This window comes from Enhydra lutris, unplaced genomic scaffold (genome assembly GCF_002288905.1).
Source record: "Enhydra lutris kenyoni isolate GAN:26980312 unplaced genomic scaffold, ASM228890v2 scaffoldscaffold10, whole genome shotgun sequence".
Taxonomy (NCBI): Eukaryota; Metazoa; Chordata; class Mammalia; order Carnivora; family Mustelidae; genus Enhydra; species Enhydra lutris.
This window is the reverse complement of record NW_019154094.1, coordinates 2,137,941-2,158,532: the sequence shown is the minus strand read 5'-3', so window position 1 is coordinate 2,158,532 and position 20,592 is coordinate 2,137,941. Positions and strand designations below refer to the sequence as shown.

Here is a 20,592-nt window from a genome sequence, read left to right as displayed (position 1 = left end):
CCTAAGTCTCTTACAGATGTCTCAAGAAGCCCCTTCATCCCTCACCCACCGAGAAAGCCCTAAAAAACTCCAAAGTGTCTTTGCAGCCCCCAAAGACCACTGGGTCGCCACCGTGGGCCCCTAGGGACCTACGAGAATCCCTGAAGAGCCCCTAGAAGCCTCTCACCGTCACCAAGTCCCCACAGAGACCCCCAAATAACCAAGCCTCCCAATCAGCTCCAGCTCTCTGGAACCCCTACCAGCTGCCCAGAGATCCCCAAGTTATCGCCCAGACCCCTGAGGTCTCCCAAACAGCCTCTAGAATCTTGAAACTTACTCTCTTCCTCCAGAGACCCTCTAGCTGTCCCCTCCAGTTCCCCTCAGAGACCCCCAATCCGTCATTCTTTCAGGTCCCGGCCCCGCCCCTAACCCCGCCTTCACCTAAGCCTCGCCCCCAGTCTCCAAAACCCCTCTCCCCAAGCCCTCAGAGCTCCCGACTCCGCCCCTGCAACACCTCCGCTCTGATCACACCCCAAGACGCGCAGCTGGTCCGGGGCCAGGCCCCGACTGCACTCACAAGAGGTCCCGCCTTGCGGTCTTGCAGACGATGCGCAGGAAACGCCAGCCGCCACCGCCCACGTACACGCCGAGCGCCGCCGCTGCGCTCCAGGTCCACGGCAGCCCCAACAGCCACAGCAGCACGAGCGAGACCACGGAGGCCGAGCCTGCACCGGGAGCTTGCATCCTGGGGAGGCGGAGAGCTCTCAGGCCGCGGAAGGCTGGGGCCCCGCCCCCAGAATGAGCTCCGCCCCCAGCCCCCGGTTCCGCCTCCTCGGGAAGCCCAGGCCACCCCCTTCGAGCCCCGCCCTCATGCCTGGAATTGGCCGGGTCCCGACAGACTCCGTCCCCGGATCAGGGCTCCGCCCCGTCCCATGCTGGGCACTGGCCTCCCTCCTCTTCTTAGCCCGGCTCAAGCTCCTTTACCAATTCTTAGCACAGGCCACGCCCTCAGACGCAGCTCTTAGACTCCGCCAGTCACTGTCAAGACCTGCCCCACGTCTTGACCTAGCGGCTGGGCTCTGAACCCAAGCTCCAGCCTCACGACTTGGCCCCAAACATGGGCTCCACCTCGTCCCTACCACAGACATAGACCCTTCCCAGACACTTGATCAGCCTTCCTCCATTGCCGTGATCTAGCGCCGTCCTCGGTTACAGGATCCACCCCAGTTCCCACAGGTCTGGGGATTTCCTCCAAGACCCGCTTCAATCTCTACTCCGCCACTCATTGGGCCCCGCCCCCAGATTGGCCTCTGGTCCCGCCCACAATCCACGCCCCGCCCACTCCCAATTAGGCTACCCCGCCCCCCACCGCCCGCCCCTAACCCAGGCCCAGGTTCCATCCCTGGTCACTGGCCCCGCCCTCGGGCTTTGGCCCAATCTTCAACCCTCTGGACCTCCCTCTGGACCTCCCTCTGGCCCACCTAGAGCACTAGGCCCCTCCCCATCTGCCAGCCCAGGCCCGCCCCAAGGCTATCTTCCGACCTGTCCTGCTCGGAGCTCCGCAGCCGCTTAGCCAAAGCCCTCCCCTTTCGGGAGGCCACGACCATAGAGAGGGGCCCCAGGCCAGAGAGACGACGGCCAACGAGACCGGGGCCTAGAATGGCCCAGAAAGGGCGGCAGCTGTCTTGGAGACACCCAAACTGCTCCCCGCCTCCCGCCCCCGAGCGGCGTTTAGAAAACACGTGCTCCCGCACCCTAGGGGCGTGGCTCAGGGCTGAGCACTAGATGGCGAACGGATTCCTAGCCTGGGGGAGCAGAAAGTCTCGGTTCACACCCAGGGCCTGTGAGTACTGGGTTCTCGCCCCGTTTGTTCTAAGTCTAGGCTGCGACTCCTCTTGGGTCTTACACATTCCAGGGATCCGGAGAGTCCTAAACTCACAGTCTAGGAGCCTCAGGAGGTTCTAAATCCAAACCCCACCTCAGTCTTAATTATACATTTCAAGGACTCAACTAATCCCCAATCCATAACGCAAAATCTTGTCAGTTAAATAGTGTAACAGCCCAGGAGCCCAGGGACGGCAAAAGCTACACGCCTGGTTCCCACCCGCCACACCCGAAGTCCTAAATGCCCACCCAGAGACCCAAAAGCCCTCCTGATCAGGCACGGGCCAGCGCTGGCCTGGCTGCCCACCATCCTGGACCCTGGCTGACCTGGAGCGGTGCACAGACCCTCAGTCTTAGCCGCTTCCTCGTGGGTTCCCAGAAGCTGAGGCAGGGAGGATGAAGCCAAGACAGAGGACTCCAAACCTAGCCTGAGAGTGGGGGCCCTCCGGAACCACTATTTCTGCAGACTCCTGGGCCCGGCTCTGCCTGTGCTGTGCCCATGCAGGCCACTGCCTTGGATCCCTCCTTCCAAGCTCCCCCTCCTTTGCCCCCCTGCCCACCCCACCCCAGCTTGTTTTCTGCCTTGCTTTGGCCGACCTTCTCAGCGCTCTCCTTGGGAGGCGGCCAGGGCCTGCTTCCAGCACCATTTGGAGGACAGGCCTGGGCAGGCTCCCACCCCTCCCACATGCTACCATTGGTCCCTGTAGTTGCCCAGGGTTGGTGGAATGGGGGGCAAGGGGGCAGATCTGGAGGACAGGCCCAGAGCCAGCCACTGGATGGCTACTTTCTTGGCCAGGGATCAGCAAAGTCAGCAATGACCAGTAAGCACAGCTGCGCTCTTATCCTGTCAGGTAGCCCTGTTGTGCTCACCCCATTTTACAGGTAAAGAAACCGAGGACCAGAGCTGTCACAGGAGCTAGAGCTGAAATTCACTCATTCACAAATGTGGGCTGGAGGCTTGCTCTCCCACCTCCCTCCACCTCCCCCCCCCCTTCCTCCCTAAACTTCTCCTTCCCCTCCTCCCTCTGACCCCGATTCCTCCATTCTTCCCCACTTCCTCCCCCTCCTCCTTCTCTTCTCCTCCCCGCCTTCAGCTTTCTTCCTCCCCTCCCCCTTTCCCCCACTTTCCCCTTTCTTTGCTCCTACCCCACCTACTTCCTTCCCCTTCTCTTATGCTTTATCCCCCTCCTCTTCACCCCTCTTCTTACCCCACCCCTGCCCTCCTGGCTTCCCTCCTCCTCTCTGTTTCTTCCTCTTCTCCCTTCCTCCTCCTCACCCTTCCCCCCTTTCTTCCCTCCCCCTTCCCCCCTTTCTTCCCTCCCCCCTTCTCCATCCTACCAAATTTACTGAGACCTCACTAAATAGTGCCCATGAACTCTGAGAAACAAACTGAAGGTTTTGGAGGGGAAAGCGTTGGGAGGTTGGGTGAGCCCGGTGGTGGGTATTAAGGAGGGCACGTATTGCGTGGAGCGCTGGGTGTAATGCATAAACAATGAATTTTGGAACACTGAAAAGAAATGTTTTCAAAATGTAAAATAAATAAATAAATAGTGCCCTGGACCATCACTCTCCAATTCTGCCCACAGCTCTTCAAGTTATGGGTCCTCAGTCTGAAATCCCCAATTCCAAAAGGCTCTGGAAACCCAACTTTTTATTCAGGTGGTACCAGAACTCCAGGTGTAGGTGTAGGCAGGTAGGGTGAGGGGTTCCCAAAAAAGAAAGATGAACCATAGCTTTCTTAACGTAAGAGAAGTCATTTTAGGTTCGCAGCCACTTTGTGATCTACACCTGAAAGGCCCTCATTGCCCAAGCACATTGTCAAGTCCAATTGCAGAACTTCCTGGGTTATGTTCAAATTGCAGAAAAATAGACCTCAATAGTTAATGATTTTAAAGAAACAAAAGAATGTGGGTGCCTGGGTGGCTCAGTCGCTAAGCATCTGCCTTCAGCTCAGGTTCATGATCCCAGGGTCCTGGAATCAAGCCCCTCATTGGGCTCCCAGTTTGTCGGGAAACCTGCTTCTCCCTCTCCCACTCCCCCTGCTTGTGTTCCCTCTCTCCTCTCTCTCTCTCTGCCAAATAAATAAATAAAACCTTAAAAAAAAAAAAAAAAAGGAAGAAGAAGAAGAAGAAACAAAAGAACTTGAAAACTAACATCCACTACCAGGCCAGGGGCGAGCCTTACCATTTCAGACAATAAATCAGGGGTCAAACTCCCAGCACTGTTTTAGAAGTAAAGGTTGACCCAACACACAGTCCTGAGTCATTGCAGAATTTAAACCCCTTTGAGCTCTCAAACACTGATGACTTTAGCCCCAGTTCTCTACTGATCTTTCCTTTGCCAAGCCCCTTCATAAATATGCATGAATCCTTAGCTTAAAACTTCCCCAATTTTGTTGTAGGGAGGAGGGAGAGAACACTGCTTTGGGAAATATCCTCCGCGGTCTCCCTACTTGTTGCAAATAAAACCCTTCCTTTCCCCACTCTTTGGCTTGGTTGTCTTCTAGCCAGACTCACACCAGGAGGAGAACCCAGTTTCCGGTGCAGAAGAACCACCTCCCCCTGAGCTGACCCAGTCCATTTTAGTGGTCAATTACCCCTTTGTATCCGTTTATCCATTATTTATGCCTTTGCTTAAAGGCTGTTCCTAGATCTCCAGGGGCATCACACAATATACAGCAACTTTTACACTCAATTACTTTCATAAGACACCAAAAAAACCTCCCCAATTCTGAAGTGCAACTGTCCCCCGGTTTTCTGGATGAAGCACTGTCTTATCCCCATTTCACAGATGTGAAAACTGAGGCCTGAACACCTGTGGAGGGGAAGATTCAAGTTCTACCCTCCAGGTGGTGGTCTTGGGCAGGTCCCCTCTCCCCTCTGTACTTTGGTTGCCTTCTGGGTGGTCCTGCTCATCTCCTAGAGCACTGTGCAACAAATATTTCTTGATCACCGCTGTGCCACGGTTGACAAGTGACTTCGCATCTGCAGAACGAATGGGCCAGGCACCTGCTAGGTATAGGGGCACAGGCAGTCATGCATCTCCCTCCCCAGGGCAGCCACAAGGGGCTGCAGGCCACAGCAAAGGGAGTTCTTAGGACTTTCCGGAAGGAGAAAAATGAAGCATACATTAAAAGTAAAATAGTGGATGATCATAGCTTGGGGGTTTCACTGTAAAGAGAGCATGAGCCCCATGGGAGTGAACAGTGTCTCTGCCCAAGTCATGTGCCTGCCACAAGCAGGGGTGAGTTTCCTCTGCTGCCCTAAAGAAGTACCACAAACCAGCTGGCTTAAAACAACAGAAATTTATTCTCTCACAATTCCGGAGGCCAGAAGTCTGAAATTCAAATGTAAACAGCCATAATCCCTCTGTAATTCCAGGGGAGGATCCACGCGTTCCTTGGCTACGGCCACATTACTCCAGTCTCTGCTTCCATGTCCACATGGCCTTCTGCCTCTGTGTGTCTCCTCTTCGGTCTCTCTCTCTCTCTCTTTTTTTTTTTTTTTTTTTTTTTTTTGAGATTTTGCTTATTTGACAGAGACAGACACAGCAAGAGAGGAACACAAGCAGTGGGAGAGAGAGAGGGAGAAGCAGGCTCCCCACCAAGCAGGGAGCCCGATGTGGGGCTCGATCCCAGGACCCCGGGATCATGACCTGAGCCAAAGGCATATGCTTAACGACTGAGACACCCAGACGCCCCGTCTTTCGTCTCTTATAAGGACACTTGTCATTGGATTGAAGACCTACCTAGATAATCCAGGATGATCTCGTCTGGAGATTCTTTTTTTTTTTTTTTTTTTTTTAAAGATTTTTTTTTTTTTTTTTTCAGGGGGAGAGGGAGAGAGAGCGAGCACAGGCAGACAGAATGGCAGGCAGAGGCAGAGGGAGAAGCAGGCTCCCTGATGAGCAAGGAGCCCGATGTGGGACTCGATCCCAGGACGCTGGGATCATGACCTGAGCCGAAGGCAGCTGCTTAACCAACTGAGCCACCCAGGCGTCCCTCGTCTGGAGATTCTTAATTACATCCACAAAGACCCTGTTTCCAAGTAAGGTCATAGTCACAGGTTCTGGTTTTAGGACTTGGACATATCTCTTTGAGGGCCACCACTCAACCCACTACAACAGAACAAAGGGTTAGAGTAGTAGCTCTCAACTGCCCCCTGGGGCACCGGGCCACTTCTGGAGTCATATTTTTTTTTTTTAAGATTTTTATTTATTCATTTGACAGAGATCACAAGTAGGCAGAGAGGCAGGCAGAGAGAGAGGGGGAAGCAGGCTCCCCGCTGAGCAGAGAGCCTGATGCGGGGCTCGAGCCCAGGACCCTGGGATCATGACCTGAGCCGAAGGCAGAGGCTTTAACCCACTGAGCCACCCAGGCGCCCCTGGAGTCATATTTAATTGTCACAACGGGAAGAAGGGTTGCTGCTGGCATCTTGCGGATCAAGGCTGCGGTGTTGCTAAACATCCTACAATACACAGGACAACCTGCACCACAAACAATGATCTAGCCCCAATTGTCAAGGATGTGGCAGTTTGGAAATGCTTGGAGAAACAAAAGCCCCAATCAAGTTGGACTTGGCTCCGCAGCACACCACACACACACACACACACACACACACACACACACATCACTCATTGGGTGACTTCCCTCTGCCCCGCCCCCGCCACACATCATTTACTGGGTGACTTGACTTTGAAAATCGGTTTCTCTATGCTGCACCTGTACAATGGAATCAAATCGCACAAACCTGGTAAGGCTGTTCAGAGAACAGGAGCCTGGCACCCCATAAAGATTAGAGGAGAGTCCCCCATTACTGAGATCACTCTGCTCCCAGTGCATCTTGCATTCACAACACGGCAGGACTTCCTGGGGTTCTGGTAGGCTGAGGAAAATCTGACCCAGAAATCATTTCTAAGCAGAATGTAACAAGGACACATTAGGAACGAGCCCATTCACAAAATCTTGACAACATGAATTAAATCTGGAGAATGTGGACTTTGTGATTTCCTTTTTATTTTATTTATTTTTATTTTTTACTTGCTTTTTGGAGAGAAAGAGAGCATGCATGCATGAGCAGGAGGGACAGAGGAAGAGAAAAAGAGAGAGACTCCAAAACGGGGCTCAATCTCACCAACCTGAGATCAAAACCTGAATTGAAATCAAGAGTCAGATGCCTAACCTACTGAGCCATCCGGGAGCCCCATTCTTTCTTTCTTTTTTTTTTTTAATTTTATTTATTTATTTATTTGACAGATAGAGATCGCAAAGTAGGCAGAGAGGCAGGCAGAGAGAGAGGAGGAAGCAGTCTCCCCGCTGAGCAGAGAGCCCGATGTGGGGCTTGATCCCAGAACTCTGGGATCATGACCTGAGCCGAAGGCAGAGACTTTAACCAACCCACTGAGCGACCCAGGAGCCCCCCATTCTTTCTTATTGTTTAAAGCCAACGTGAAGTTTCTTTCAGAGTCTCTCATGTTTTCCTAGGCCTGGAAAAAATCCTCTAGACCTGGTGTACTAGTTAGCTATTGCTGTGTAACAAATCATAACAAATCACCCCAAACTGGAGTGGGTATACAACCGGGATCAACTGTTTGGGGAACGCCATAGGTTGCCTGGGCAGTCCCTCTGCTGGACTAGGCTGGCTCAGGCAATCTGCTACAATCTGCCAGGGGCTGGACTGGAAGATCAGGTGTGTAGCAATTGGTGCTGGCTCTCCTGTGAGCATCTAGCTTGCCTTGGTGAAAATTAATGAAGGGAAACCTTCCTGAAATGCAGCTGAAGGCCAGAAGGGGGAGCTCTCCTGTCGGTACCACCGCATTTCAATTACAGGAAGAAATGTCAATTACAGACCCTAAACAGAAATATCAACAGGAAGAAATTATCATTTAATGGACCCAACAGGAAAAGGTGGACATTGCATCTCCTATAAGACATTGACTATCCAAGCATCAGCAAATGAGAAACCATCATCAGCCCCAACTCCTGGTTCCCCGCAGCGGACTTCCCTTCAAAACAACCCTTCCCAACTTCCTCTTTCTCCATAAAATCCTCTTTTTTGTTTGTTGGACAAGCCTATGGTTTTTACCATAGTTTGCTTGCCCTGAATTGCAATTCTCTGCTATTCCTGAACAAGCCCATTTTTGTTGGTAAAATAACTGACTGTTCTAATTTTAAGGTCAACACCTCCGTGTGGCCTCTTATCCAATAGGCTAGAACAGAGGTCTGCAAATGCAACTCACTGGCCAGATCTGGCTTGCCAGAAGCTGAGAATGGTTTTTACATTTAGGAATGGTTGAAGGAAATCAAGAGTAATATTTCATGACACGCGAAAATTTTATGAAATTCAAACTTCAGTGTCTGTAAATAGAATTTTATTGGAGCCCAGACACATCAATTCATATACATATCATCCAGAGCTACTTTTGCAAGACAGTGGCAGAATTCGAAATTGCAAGAGACCCTATGGCCCACAAATCCAAAAGTATTTACTATCTGACCCTTTATAGAAAAGCTTTGTCAACACTGGGCTAGGTCAGGTTCCTCACACAGGGCTTTTGGAGGCAGCCTTCTAAGAGAATGAAAATGACAAGCGAGGATAAGACTCATCCTCCAAACTCAGACCTCCCACCACATTCTCTTGGTCAAAGCAAGTCATGAAGCTGGCCCAGATTCAAGGAAAGGGGAACTAATTTCGAATTCTTGATGAGAGGGGACTGCAAATGCTTGTGGCCATGATTTTCAACCTTACACATGAAGGGATCTTAAGGTGGGCTGTCCCCCACTGAATTCAGGGGGGTGTAGGGGAAAAAAACCCACACCTTTATTTTCATTAACCTCTATTGACCTTAAAAATAAAGTCAGCTAGCAAAAATAGGTTTCTTTGGAAATAGTAGAGAATTGTGCAAACTACAGCAAAAACCGTAGCCTCTTTCAATAAAGAAGATGAAGGTTATTTTATGGAGAAGAAGGGAGGAAGTTGGGAGGGGTTGTTTTGAAGGAAAGTCCAATGGAGAAAAGCAGTTCAGGGTGATGATGGCTAATTGGCTGAGTTGCAGGGGTGGTTGACTTATTGTAGGAGATGCAATGTCCCTCTTTCCATGTTGGGAGCTGCAATTGATCATTCTTTCCTCTGGATTCTTCTAGTGAAGTTCTGAAACTGACCCGTCTTCCTGTAACTGACAGCTGGTCTGGTGAGAGCTCCCCCTCCTGGCCTGCTGCGTCCATTTTAACAAGTTTCCCATTAACTTTTACACTTAACTGGAAGGTGGGATGTTTTTCATGTCCTGTCAAAGCAGGTATCAGCCAGCCCTGTGACTTTGACTCCCGTGGAAAGCAAAGATAATTTCACATCACATCCTGGCCATTGCACGCAGACACCTCAAAATACCATTTATCACAGTAGAAATCACAATCATTTGTAGAACCCTGGTGAACCACAATTACTTAACACATTGAATTCATGAAGAATCTCGTATATTTTACATCACAACTTAATAAGATATTTTCACACCCATGTGTCAGGATTACTGTTTTCCTTTGCAATCCTGTACTTTTTCTTAATGGGTTTCAGCTGTCTTCCGGGAAGGAGCCCATGGGCCGCCTGCCCCTACCCTCAAAGGCAGCGCAGAATCAGGTCACGGTTTAAGCAGATTAGTGAGGTCCTAAACTGGCCTCCTAAAGATACCTAATCCTGGGCCAGCCATCAGCCAGCAGACCCAGGGCCTCACAAAGTCCCTCCACCGTGTCCCCAGCTCCCAGCCAAGGCTGCCATGGCCTCCCTGTTCTCCGGCCGCGTCCTGATTCGCAACAACAGTGACCAGGATGAACTGGACACGGAGGCTGAGCTCAGTCGCAGGCTGGAGAACCGGCTGGTGCTTCTCTTCTTCGGCTCCGGGTCCTGCCCACAGTGTCAAGCCTTCGCACCTATCCTCAGGGACTTCTTCGTAAAGCTCACAGATGAGTTCTATGTGCTGCGGGCAGCCCAGCTGGCTCTGGTGTACGTGTCCCAGGACCCCACAGAGGAGCAGCAGGATCTGTTCCTCAGGGACATGCCAAAGAAGTGGCTCTTCCTGCCCTTCGAGGATGACCTGAGGAGGTGAGGTGGGAGAAGAGGTCAGGGAGGGCTTCCTGGAGGAGGAGATATTTCTGCTGAAAGTGAAGTTTTTGTTTATTGTTCCCTCTGTTCCAGCTGGAATTAATGAGCACGTCCTGTGTGCCAGTTTGTCCCCAGATGGGGGGGGAGGGGACTACCCAAGGGGCTACATATGCCCATATCTACTTAGCTCCCAAGGAGCTTACAACCTCGTTGGGGAGACAGATGTGACACAGACTCAAATACATATACAATAAGAAACTGCAGTAATGATCCAGAGGACAAAGGGAGGATGCCGTGTGGAAATATAATGGGGAGACCTTGCTGAGGTTTGGGGTCAGGGAATGGTTCCTTGAAGAAGTGTTTTTAAAGAGAGACCCCCAAGGCCAGGGAGGATAGGAAAGAGTGAGGAGAGGGAAGGGTTTCCAGGCAGAGGGTACAGCACAGATAAAGGCTGGGAGGCCATCAGAGAAAGAGCAGCGGTTCAGGGAACTGTAAGCAATCACAGATGGGAGGGATGCCTGTGTGGCTCAGCAGGTTAAACGTCTGCCTTTGGCTGGGGTCACAATGCCAGGGTCCTAGGATCAAGTCCCATGTTGGGCTCTGTGCTCAGCCGGGAGTCTGCTTCTCGCTCTCCCTGCTTGTGCGCTCTCTCTCTCTCTCTCTGACAAATAAATAAAATCTTTATAAAAAAATAAGCAATAGGAGAGGTCTGCAAGCACCATATGGAGCAGCACCACGGTCTCCATCTTTTTTTTTTAATTTTATTTATTTATTTGACAGACAGAGATCATAAGTAGGCAGAGAGGCAGGCAGAGAGAGAGGAAGGGAAGCAGGCTCCCCGCTGAGCAGAGAACCCGATGTGGGACTCGATCCCAGGACCCTGGGATCATGACCCGAGCCGAAGGCAGCGGCTCAACCCACTGAGCCACCCAGGCGCCCCCGGTCTCCATCTTAATGGGAGTGGATATGATCCTCAGAGTAGCTGGAGCCAGGCAGGAGGGCATCGGAGCTGAGAAAGAGGTGGTGTACCCAGTTGCCCAATGAACAATGCTACAGCTCATGGCTGTCTTAGAACCCTCCCCTTTTCTGCAGGAAGGCATCCCTTTTTTTTTTTTTTTTTTTTTTTAGTTTAAAAAATTTTTTTAACATTTTATTTTTAAGTAATCTCTACACCCAGCATGGGGCTCGAACTCACAACCCTGAAATCAAGAGTCACACTCTCCTCAGACTGAGCCAGCCAGGTGCCCTGGCTTTCCTTCTTTTTAAACTTCAACTTTTCGTGATGAAAAATTTCCAAGATCTCTCAAGTTGGAAGAAGCATGCAGTGAAATCCACAGCACTCATTGGCACCTGGCCATGTTTGCTTTATCTACACACACGGGAAGTTTGCAAGGAACCATTTGAAAGCGAGTCACAGGCTTCTGACACTTGACTGACTTCATTAATTTTGCTCCCCAAGTTGGAAGTTTCTAGAGACCTTCATTCTCCACCCAACATTATCAGAGTTAGGACACTTGCTCCCTCCTTCTGCCCTCTCTGCCGCTGAGGGGGATCTTTCCTGCAAAGTGGCAACATTTTCCTTCCCAGGGCAGAAATGTCAGCTGTGAGGGTGTCAGAGCCAAATTCAGACCTGCTGACCTCGTGTGACACAGGGTCCTCTGGACAAAGCCTACTCAGAGTGGCTTAGGTGTCTGGACAGAGAGTGAGCAATTCCCTACCCCCCTTCTTGCCACCCTATACACACAGGAACACACACACACACACAGTTCCCAGATAAAATACAGGATGCCCAGTTAAAAACAAATTTCGCATCAACAATGAGTCCTTTTTTAGTGTATGTTTTTACTTTTTATATTTTTTAAAGATTTTATTTATTTATTTGACAGAGAGAGGGAACACAAGCAGGGGGAGTGGGAAGGGGAGAAGCAGGCGTCGCTGAGCAGGGAGCCCAACGCTGGGCGCTGGGCTGCATCCCAGGACCGTGGGATCATGACCCGAGCCCAAGGCAGACGCTTAACCAACTGAACAACCCAGGCGCCCCAGTATACGTTTTTAGCATAAGTATGTCCCGCATAGTGCATGTTGTGATGTGTTATATATAATTATAATATGACATGACATGAAATATATGAGATGGTAGCTTGTCTGAGGTATTGGAGACACAGCGCAGAGGCCACTGCGGCCTGGCCAGGTCCCCGGGCGCCCCCAGCGCACACCGTGCACACGGAAGGCGCTCTGTGAGTCCTGGGAGGAGGGGTGTGTGGCTCCCTAGCTCGGAATCGGGGACCGGCTTCCGACCGGACTGACGCGCCCGCCCCGCAGGGACCTCGGGCGCCGCTTCTCCGTGGAGCGCCTGCCGGCTGTCGTGGTGCTCAAGCCTGGCGGGGACGTCCTCACCCGCGATGCCACCGACGAGATCCGGCGCCTGGGCCCGGCCTGCTTCGCTAACTGGCAGGAGGCGGCGGAGCTGCTGGACCGCAGCTTCCTGCAGCCCGAAGACCTGGACGACCCCGCGCCGCGGAGCCTCACCGAGCCGCTGCGCCGCTGCAAGTACCGCGTGGACCGGACCGCCCGGGGCAAGCGCGGCCCCGGGAGCGGGAGCCCGCCGGAGCCGGAGGGCGGAGCGGAGGGCGGTGGCGCCGGAGAGCTTTTCTGACCCCCGCGGGGAGCTCGCGCGTGGGGATTCGGGGCTGCGACCTCCAGAGGAGTTACCGCCCCAGACTCTAAGGGGTCACAGAAGGGGACACTCGAGGCAGACGTCGCGGCGTCCGGGAGCAGCGCCACCCCCCAGCAGGCGGCCCTCGGACTCACCCGCCGGTCTTCGAGAGATGTAAAGTGCCGCGGGGTGGGAGGCAGGGGGGAAGGGGGGCGGGGCGTGCAAGGAGACAGTCAACCCATTCAAAACTAAGCAAAGGACCTGAAGAGGCATTTCTCCAAAGAAGATGCACAAACGACCAACAAACCCACAAAAAGATGCTCAGCCTCCTCAGCCCTTAGGGAAATGCAAATCAAAAGAACGGTGAGGGGCTCCTGGGTGGCACAGTGAATTAAGCCTGTGACTTCGCCTCAGGACATGATCCCACGGTCCCCCATTGGCTCTCTGCTCAGCAGGGATCCTGCTTCCCGCCCCCTTTCCCACACCCACCTCCTGCCTCTCTGCCTACTTGTGATCTCTGTCTGTCAAATAAATAAATAAAATCTTAAAAAAAAAAAAAAAGGCACGGTGAGATCCCACTTCACGCCCAGTGGGATGGCTATAATCAAAACCCAGGCGTAATGAGTGTTAGCAGGGAAATGAAGAGAGTGGAGCCCTCGGGCATTGCTGGTGGGAAGGTAAAAGTGTGCAGGTTCTGTGGAAAGCAGTCTGAGGTTCCTCCATAAGATAAATACAGAATGACCGTAATTACCAGCAATTCCACTCCAGGTATAAACCCAAAAGAAATAGGGACTCAAATAACCGTGTACATGTTCACAGCAACACTATTCTCAACAGCTAAAAGGTGGGAAAAAACCCAAATGCCCCGCAACAGACAAATGCATAAACACAATGTGGTCCATCCATCAGCGGGATACTCTTCAGCCCCTAAAAGGAACGGAGAACTAATACACGGTACAATGTAGATGAACGTCAGTGAAAGAAAAGGGACACCGGAAGTCATATAGGTTCTGGCTCCATTTATATAAAATGTCCAGGACAAATCCAGAGACAGAAAGCAGATCAGCGGTTGCCAGGGCTTAGGGGAAGGGGAAGGGGTCTCCTTTGGGGATGATGAAAATGTTCCAGAACCAGACGAAGATGCTGTTTGCACAACACTGTGTATGTACTAAATACCACTGGACTGTTCACTTCGGAATGGTTTCTTTTACATCATGTAAATCTCACCTCAATGTTTAAAGTTAAAAATAAATAGATAATAACCCAAAATACGGGCCATGGGAAGAACAAAGTCGAACAGCAAAAGACAGGGGTGCCTGCTCAAGCCGGGGCCGCCAAAGGGCCTCGCCCAGGAGGCGACATTTCGGCAAAGCCTTAAAAGAAGGTCGAACGGAGGGGAAATCGCAGCCAACTGCAAGGTCCGCAGGTAAAGAGACCGAGTATCAAAGGGAATTATTTTTAAAAATTCGTTCAAGTTTCTTTCTTTTCTTTTCTTTTCTTTCTTTTTTTTTTTTTTTTTTTAGCAATGAAACAGGTGCTTTGGGCAGTGGGCGGTGTGGCGGTCCCTTTAATGAGTTTAGGGGCTTGTAGGGCTCCCGGGATCCAGCCACCGAGCCCGTTCCTGTCTTGGGGCCGCCTCTGTCCCTTCTTTGCCCCGCCCGGCGCCGGCCCCGCCGGGCCAGGACCTGGAGACCGGGAGGGGGCGCCCGCAGGGTCCCTGGAGGGAGGAGAAAGACTTTGACCCAAGTTTTCTCAGAGCTTCCTCATCCCCACGGCGATCTGCACACCAATCCGTCTACGGCCCCTCAACTTTCAGATACCCCTTGCGGTCCCGCCCCCTTCGGAACTCCTGGGGACCTTTGGACGCCCGCCCAACTCCCCTGCCCCGCTAAAATCTCTTTTATTCCTCGACCGCCGCCCACCCCCACCCCGGCTCACAGACCCCCAGTCATGGCCCGGTCGTACGGCGGCCGGGTGCTGGCCGCGATGACCTTGCTGGGCATCCCGGCGGCCGTGCTGGCGGCGCTGGGAGCGCAGCTGCTGTTCCAGCTGCAGGCAGGCCGCGCCGAGCTTCGGGGACTGCGCGCCGACGGGCTCGGCCCGGAGCTGGGCACCGGCCCTGGGCTGCCCGAGGACGCGGCCGGGGCGCTGCTGCCGCTGGCCGCCGCGCTCGCCGCGCTCGCCCTGGTGTTGGGCCTCACCTGCCTTCTGCTCGCGGCGCTCTGCGGCCACCTGGGCGCCGAGCTGGCGCGGGGGCCCGGCCCCGGCAGGTAGGACAGGCCCCTCCGCCCCGAGGCCCGGCTGGGGGCTGAGCAAGCCCAGGCGAGCCGCTGCCCCTGTCGGGACCTCAGGTTGGGGGAGAGCGTCCCCTCTCCCCTCTTCCTTGCTTCCATCCCGTCCTCCCTTCCTCCTCTCTCTCCATCCCCCACTCCCTCTATCATCTCTCCCTCCCTCCATCCCTCCCTCCATCGGGAGTGAATCGACTGCTGCACTCCCCCCACCTCCACCATTTTACAGAGGTGGAAACTGTGGTCATTGGGCACCCAGGGCCGGGTGGCCCCGGTGTTGACAGCGCTTATCATTGAGGGAACCCTAAACTCTATGTGCTTTTCGCATTCTGTGGACTAGCCAAGTGAAGGCCCGTGACCCCTGCGAGGCTGGTGTTCCTGCCTCCCTTACAACAGGGGAGGCTGATCTCTTTAGGCTGCCGGGTTTGGAAGAGGGTGGAGGAGATTTGAACTTCCTTCTGGTAGAGCCAGAGTCTGTGCTCTAGTCCTGGGTGGGGATCCTTCCTCAGGCAGCGGAGCTCAGGAACATGGGCACTGGGGGAGGCAGGTGTCAGGGGACAGGGAATGTAGCAAAGAACCTTCCCAGTGTTCCCCTCCAGGATGCTGGGGGAGGGGAGACAGAATCAGGGTCCCTGATTCCATGGATTTGAATGGATGGGAACTTTCACCACTGGGGTGGATCTCACCTAAAGCGTGCGCTATCCATTCCATAGCTCAAGGGGGGCTGAAATACACTCATGTGTCAGTCAACAGATACCCAATCATGGGTGTCTTCAGGGGGCTGAGCCTAGCACCAGGAGTAGAGGACACAGCAGGAATCAGGTGGACCCAGACCTGTCCTCATGGGGTAGACAATAGAGACAAGACAAATAACTTAAGTGAGGATGAATGCTGGGAAAGGAGGAATGGGGTGATGCCAAGAAAGAGGGCAGAATGGGGGTTGAAATGGGACCATCAGCGGAGGCTTGAGCAGAGACTTGAAGAAGGGAAGGAGGCAGAAGATCTGGAGGACTGTGATCCAGGCAGGAGGAACACCATGTGCAAAGGACCTGGAGCAGGAATGAGCTTGGGGTGTTAGGGGGAGATCAAGGTGATTGATGTGGCCAGAGGGAGACATAAGGGAGATAAGGGCAGAGAAATCAGGAACTGGACCATGTAGCTCTTCTTGTGCTGTGGTGACCCCTTTGGGGGTTACTCTGCCTGAGAGAGTTGTGAGAAAGGAGGGGCATGATCTGACTTCAGTTTGGAATAACCCCTCCGGCCACTGTGGGAAAAGGGGGCATGAGGTCAGGTGGTGGAAAGACTGGGGAGGAGGCCACTTCTGCTGTACCACTGGGAGATGAGCGATAATGGAAGCTCTCAGAGCCTCTGTTTCTTAAGCCTCCAGGAGGGAGGAAGGGAGAGTGCACACAACAGAAGCACTTAGCATGTTGCCAGGCTCAAAATGAAGACCTCCATCAGTCTCAGCTCTTGGGAATCTCTGTTTCTACCATGTCTGATAACAAGTTAGCCCTGGTTTCTTTACTTCCCAAATGAGTCTGTAAAATAATGGAAGTCAGGTGCACAGCTAGTGTCTATGCATAACAGCTGCCTCATGAGTGTTGCATTTTGAATGGACTGATGTATACGGATGGGCCATAGAAGAGGGGGAAGGATGGTGGATGGATGAGCGGTGAATGAGGAATGGATGAATGGACAGATGGATAGTTGGTTGGATGGATAGTGAGGGGGAGTGGATGGTGGATGGATGGGTGGGTGAAGGATGAAAGGGTGGATAGAAGGACGGGTAGTTGGGTGGTGAATGGCAAATGGGTGGATGGACAGATGGTGGCTGTTTCAGTAAGTGGTTGGATGGATTAATAGGGCCTGATTGAATGGATGGATGGCTGTACGGTTGAATAATCGATGGGGATGTGTAGATGGTAGATGGTAGTGGTACCTGGAAGGATGGATGAATGGGTAGATAGATAGAGAGATGGATGGATGGATGGATGGATGGATGGATGGATGGATGGATGGATGGACAGGTCCTTACATAGATCTCGGGCCTCCCTGGCCTTCCCCCACCAGCTCCACCTGAGCTCATTCTCTTCCTGCTGCCCCCTCAGGTCTGACTGGTTTCTCTATGACTGCCGCCTCCTCAGACACGTGGCCCTTGGCCTTTTCTGCTGTGGGGTCTCTGTCTACTTAGCAGGTGCGTGCTGGGGGATAGAATGTTGGGTGTAGAGCCCTGGGCTGGGGTGGCCAAGGGTCGTGGCCCCATAACTGAAGTCAGCTCCAGTGCCAGTCTGCCTGTGTTCAACTCTTGGCTCTGACACTTTCTTGCTCTGGGACCTTGGGCAGATTCCCTCTGTGTCCAGGTTTCCTCATCAGTACAGTGGGGATACATAGTTCCCCACCTTCTAGAATTACTAAGGGGATTCCGGGTTAATCCCTGAGAAAGACTGTGAATGGCATCTGACCCCAGTAGGGGTTCCATAAGTCGTAGTGGTCTTCAGAACATTTATGATTCTTCAGTTTCCTACATTTGGTTTGAACAAAAATTTTCATGTCCTTGGTGTTTTTTTGGAGATAGTGTTTCATGGGTTGGTCTTAGTAAAAAGCTGTTGGTTACAAATATCAGAACCTCCAGCTCAAGAATGGCTTAGGTTAAAAAAAATGCTTTATAAACCAGAAATGCAGTTGTAAATCCCAAAACATGAAACAGAACAAAAACTAAAAGTGTGGGTGCCAGAAGGACACGGCGCATTGTCTTTCCTTCCCTGACTCGTGATAACTTTTCTTGGATCCACATCCTCTCACCCGCACTTGCCAGTAAAGTAATCAAAGCATCAAGCATCCTAACATCTTATATATCGTTCTAATCTTGGAAAATGCATTGATGGTGCTGCAGACTCAGGGCTGAAACATACACAGACCACTGGCAGTCCTATAAACAACGTGTTTTACTAGAAGAAAAAAATATTCAGCTGAATGAAAAACAAGGGGTTTGCTATTACTGTCTTTTTTTTTTTTTTTCATTCCTACAACAGAGAAATAGAAGTTTAGGAGATATATTTAAATTATTTATTTGTGAGATGTGAGCCTAGGGTTCATTATGGGACTATAAGGGTATATATGGATATATAAAGTGCAGGGAACTCTGCATAACTTTTGCTGTTAGACTTAATAAAATGCTCCAGCTCTGAGTTTTTTAAAAAGGAGAGTGGAGGGGGTGACGCATGTGTCTGTAAAGATCGGGGCTGCTTGGCCTCAGGTGCAGCTGGATCTAGGTGCTCCACAAGGTAATCAGAAATGCCTCTTGTTTCACCTCTTCACCTGCTATCCCCTGGGAAAGATGCCTGTATCTATAAGTGCTTTCAACACAATGCCTACAACCTTGAGCCCTTTCCCAGGCTGGGAAAAAAAAAATTGTTGGAGACTTGGAGAATAAGATATCCTCATTCTGATACACAAGAAAACTCACAAAGAGGGGAAAAAGGTAACTGTGTCAGCCTCATTAAGTGTTAAATTAAGAATTTGTTGAGCTCCCATTTAGATTCCTTTTGAGGTTAGATTACCTCACTCAGCAAGAATGCCCGAGCACATCCAGCCAATCATCCAATCATCCATTCGTTGCTAGCCAGAGCCAAAAGAATAATTTTAAAAACCTTTTCAAAAATGTTTAGAGCAAAAGAAGTCCTTGGCCTCACTTTAATCTGTTGAACATAATGCAGTGTGGCATCTTAAAAGCAAACAGTACAGAGTCGGAGAAAGCATAAAGACAGCCAGCAAAGTGCCAAGAAGGCTTCCAGCCCACTCTGGGCTTCTCCTGGACCAATTCCCCCGCTGCTGCAGTAAGAAAATTCCTCCCTACCCACAGCCCAGTCAAAAGCCCCAGGGCTTGCTTTGATTGGCTGGGCTTGGGTCATGTGATAGCACTGCACCAATCAGTACAACCAAGGGAAGCAATGCTTTGACTGGCCTAGCCTAGCACCATACCCATCAACGATGTCAGAGAGGTGGCTCAGTGCTCCTACATTAATGATCTGGATGAAGGTAGGGACTGAGCTGGTGGTTTTCAATGGGAACAGATTCTGCTGATCCAGGGGACATTTGCCAATATCTGGAGACATTTTTGGTTGTCATGACAGGGAAGGGGGAAAATGCTACTGCATCAAGTGGGTAGAAGCTGCTAAATATCCTACAGTCCACCGGACAGTCCTCATCAAAAAGAATGGTGCCAGCTGGGTGCTGGACAAGTCAACAAGCTAGCGCAGATTGGTCCTCAAGGTCAGGTCACCAACCATCTCGTTGAGACCAGCAAACAGGCCAGAGAGGGGCTGTGATTCACTCAAAGTTAAATCACGGGATTCAGGAAGCCTGAGATCCAGGTTGTTTTAGTTGTGGTCAAGTACATATAACATAAAATTCACCATTTTACAGTAAAATGCATGTGATGATGGTGTAAGAGAATTAGGTAGTTAAGCTATGTGCCTATCATGTACAAGTTTCTGTGACTGCCCTCTGTTTGGGGGAGCTCTCCCAGAGCTTGGGGAGCAAACGTTTGTCGACTAAGTAAATGAGAGCCATTTCTTTCCCCAGCACTGTCCATCTACGCCCTGCTGCTCTTTGAGATCGAGACAGGTGCAGCAGCCGCCTCCATCCTTGGAGTGGGTGCTCTGGTCCTGGTGGCAGCGCTGACCCACACTCTGCTCCGAGCTGCCCGGGCCACCCGCCGTGGCCTCCATGAACTGTCCCCACCACACTTTGAAGACGACCCTGTCCGCCCTGCTGAAGTCTCCAAGGCCAGCCCCAGGGCTCAGCCCCAGCAGGGTACCCACCACCACACCCCCTACTCATCCTGCCCAGAACCTGGGGACCCCCTCAGACCCACAGTCACTGCTACAGCACCTGCAGCCATGGGGGGAGGCCGGGAGAGCAGCCTGCCTTTATCCCACTTGCACCGGACACTGTCAGCTGGCAGGGGCCACTGGGAAGGGGTCACCCACGAGATGCGTAGCATGCTGGGCCACCGGTCACGGGGCTCAGGGAAGGACTCTACACTGGTGTGAACCCAGGGATCAGGGATAGAGACCTGGTGTCAGGCAGCAGGAAGAGGACTCTGTAAAGATAGGTCCAGGCTCAGCCACAGTAGCAGTATGACTTGATTTCTCAGCATCCGTGCCTTGTGTCTTCAAGGTGGCTTCATGTCACAAAATGGCTGCCAGGGCTCCAGCCTTCACCTCCTCTCTCGGAGGGAAAGGCAGAGACCAGGGTGTACTCAGCACCTGGAAATCTTCCTGGGAGGCCTTGGGACCCTCCTGCTTATACCTCACTGGTGAGAACAGAGTCACATGGCCACATCTCTGGGCAGAGGAGGCTGGAAAATGTAGCTGTCCAGATGTTAGATGCAGGAGGGGAGGGTTGGGCTTAAACAGTGGTTCTCTAAATGTCTCCATCCATTTTACAGATGAGGAAACCGAGGTCCAAAGAAGGGCAGTGACTCACCAGGAGTCCCATGGCCAGTACTGAGCATCAGAGTCAGGATTCGAACCGGGTTTCTGTAACCCCCATGCTGCTGACAGTGCAAGTCTCAGACTCTACGACTTCTTCCAGGCTGTGAGCATTTGAAATCTGTGTGTGCTGTGCTCAGAGCACCCTAGGGCCCCAGGTGCACATGGACGGCTGGACCCAGCCTTCTGGCTGTGGG

The 20,592-nt window shown here is 52.1% G+C and overlaps 3 protein-coding genes across 4 annotated transcripts in view; 2 read left to right on the top strand and 1 right to left on the bottom strand.

The window, feature by feature from the left end:
• LOC111143819 (solute carrier family 27 member 1) overlaps nt 1–1,544 on the bottom strand; it is a 29,816-nt gene extending 28,272 nt beyond the window's left edge. Inside the window, exons 1-2 of one of the 2 annotated variants that reach the window (XM_022497736.1) lie at nt 1,522–1,544; nt 557–724 (exon numbers count right to left, since the gene is read on the bottom strand). In XM_022497736.1, the coding sequence (XP_022353444.1) occupies nt 557–723 (167 nt within the window). In that variant the 5' untranslated portion in view covers nt 724; nt 1,522–1,544. Of the gene's footprint in view, nt 1–556; nt 725–853; nt 1,222–1,521 lie in introns of those variants that run through there. The other variant, XM_022497735.1, reaches the window with a different exon arrangement.
• Nucleotides 1,545–9,630: 8,086 nt separating this feature from the next.
• On the top strand, nt 9,631–12,612 carry LOC111143936 (nucleoredoxin like 1). Its single transcript, XM_022497965.1, has 2 exons — nt 9,631–9,956; nt 12,279–12,612. The coding sequence occupies exons 1-2, from the start codon at nt 9,631–9,633 to the stop codon at nt 12,610–12,612; spliced, it is 660 nt and encodes a 219-aa protein (XP_022353673.1).
• Nucleotides 12,613–14,562: 1,950 nt separating this feature from the next.
• On the top strand, nt 14,563–19,954 carry LOC111143777 (transmembrane protein 221). Its single transcript, XM_022497635.1, has 3 exons — nt 14,563–14,882; nt 17,009–17,094; nt 19,485–19,954. Exons 1-3 carry the CDS (start codon nt 14,563–14,565, stop codon nt 19,952–19,954), a joined length of 876 nt encoding a protein of 291 aa, XP_022353343.1.
• Nucleotides 19,955–20,592: the final 638 nt, after the last annotated feature.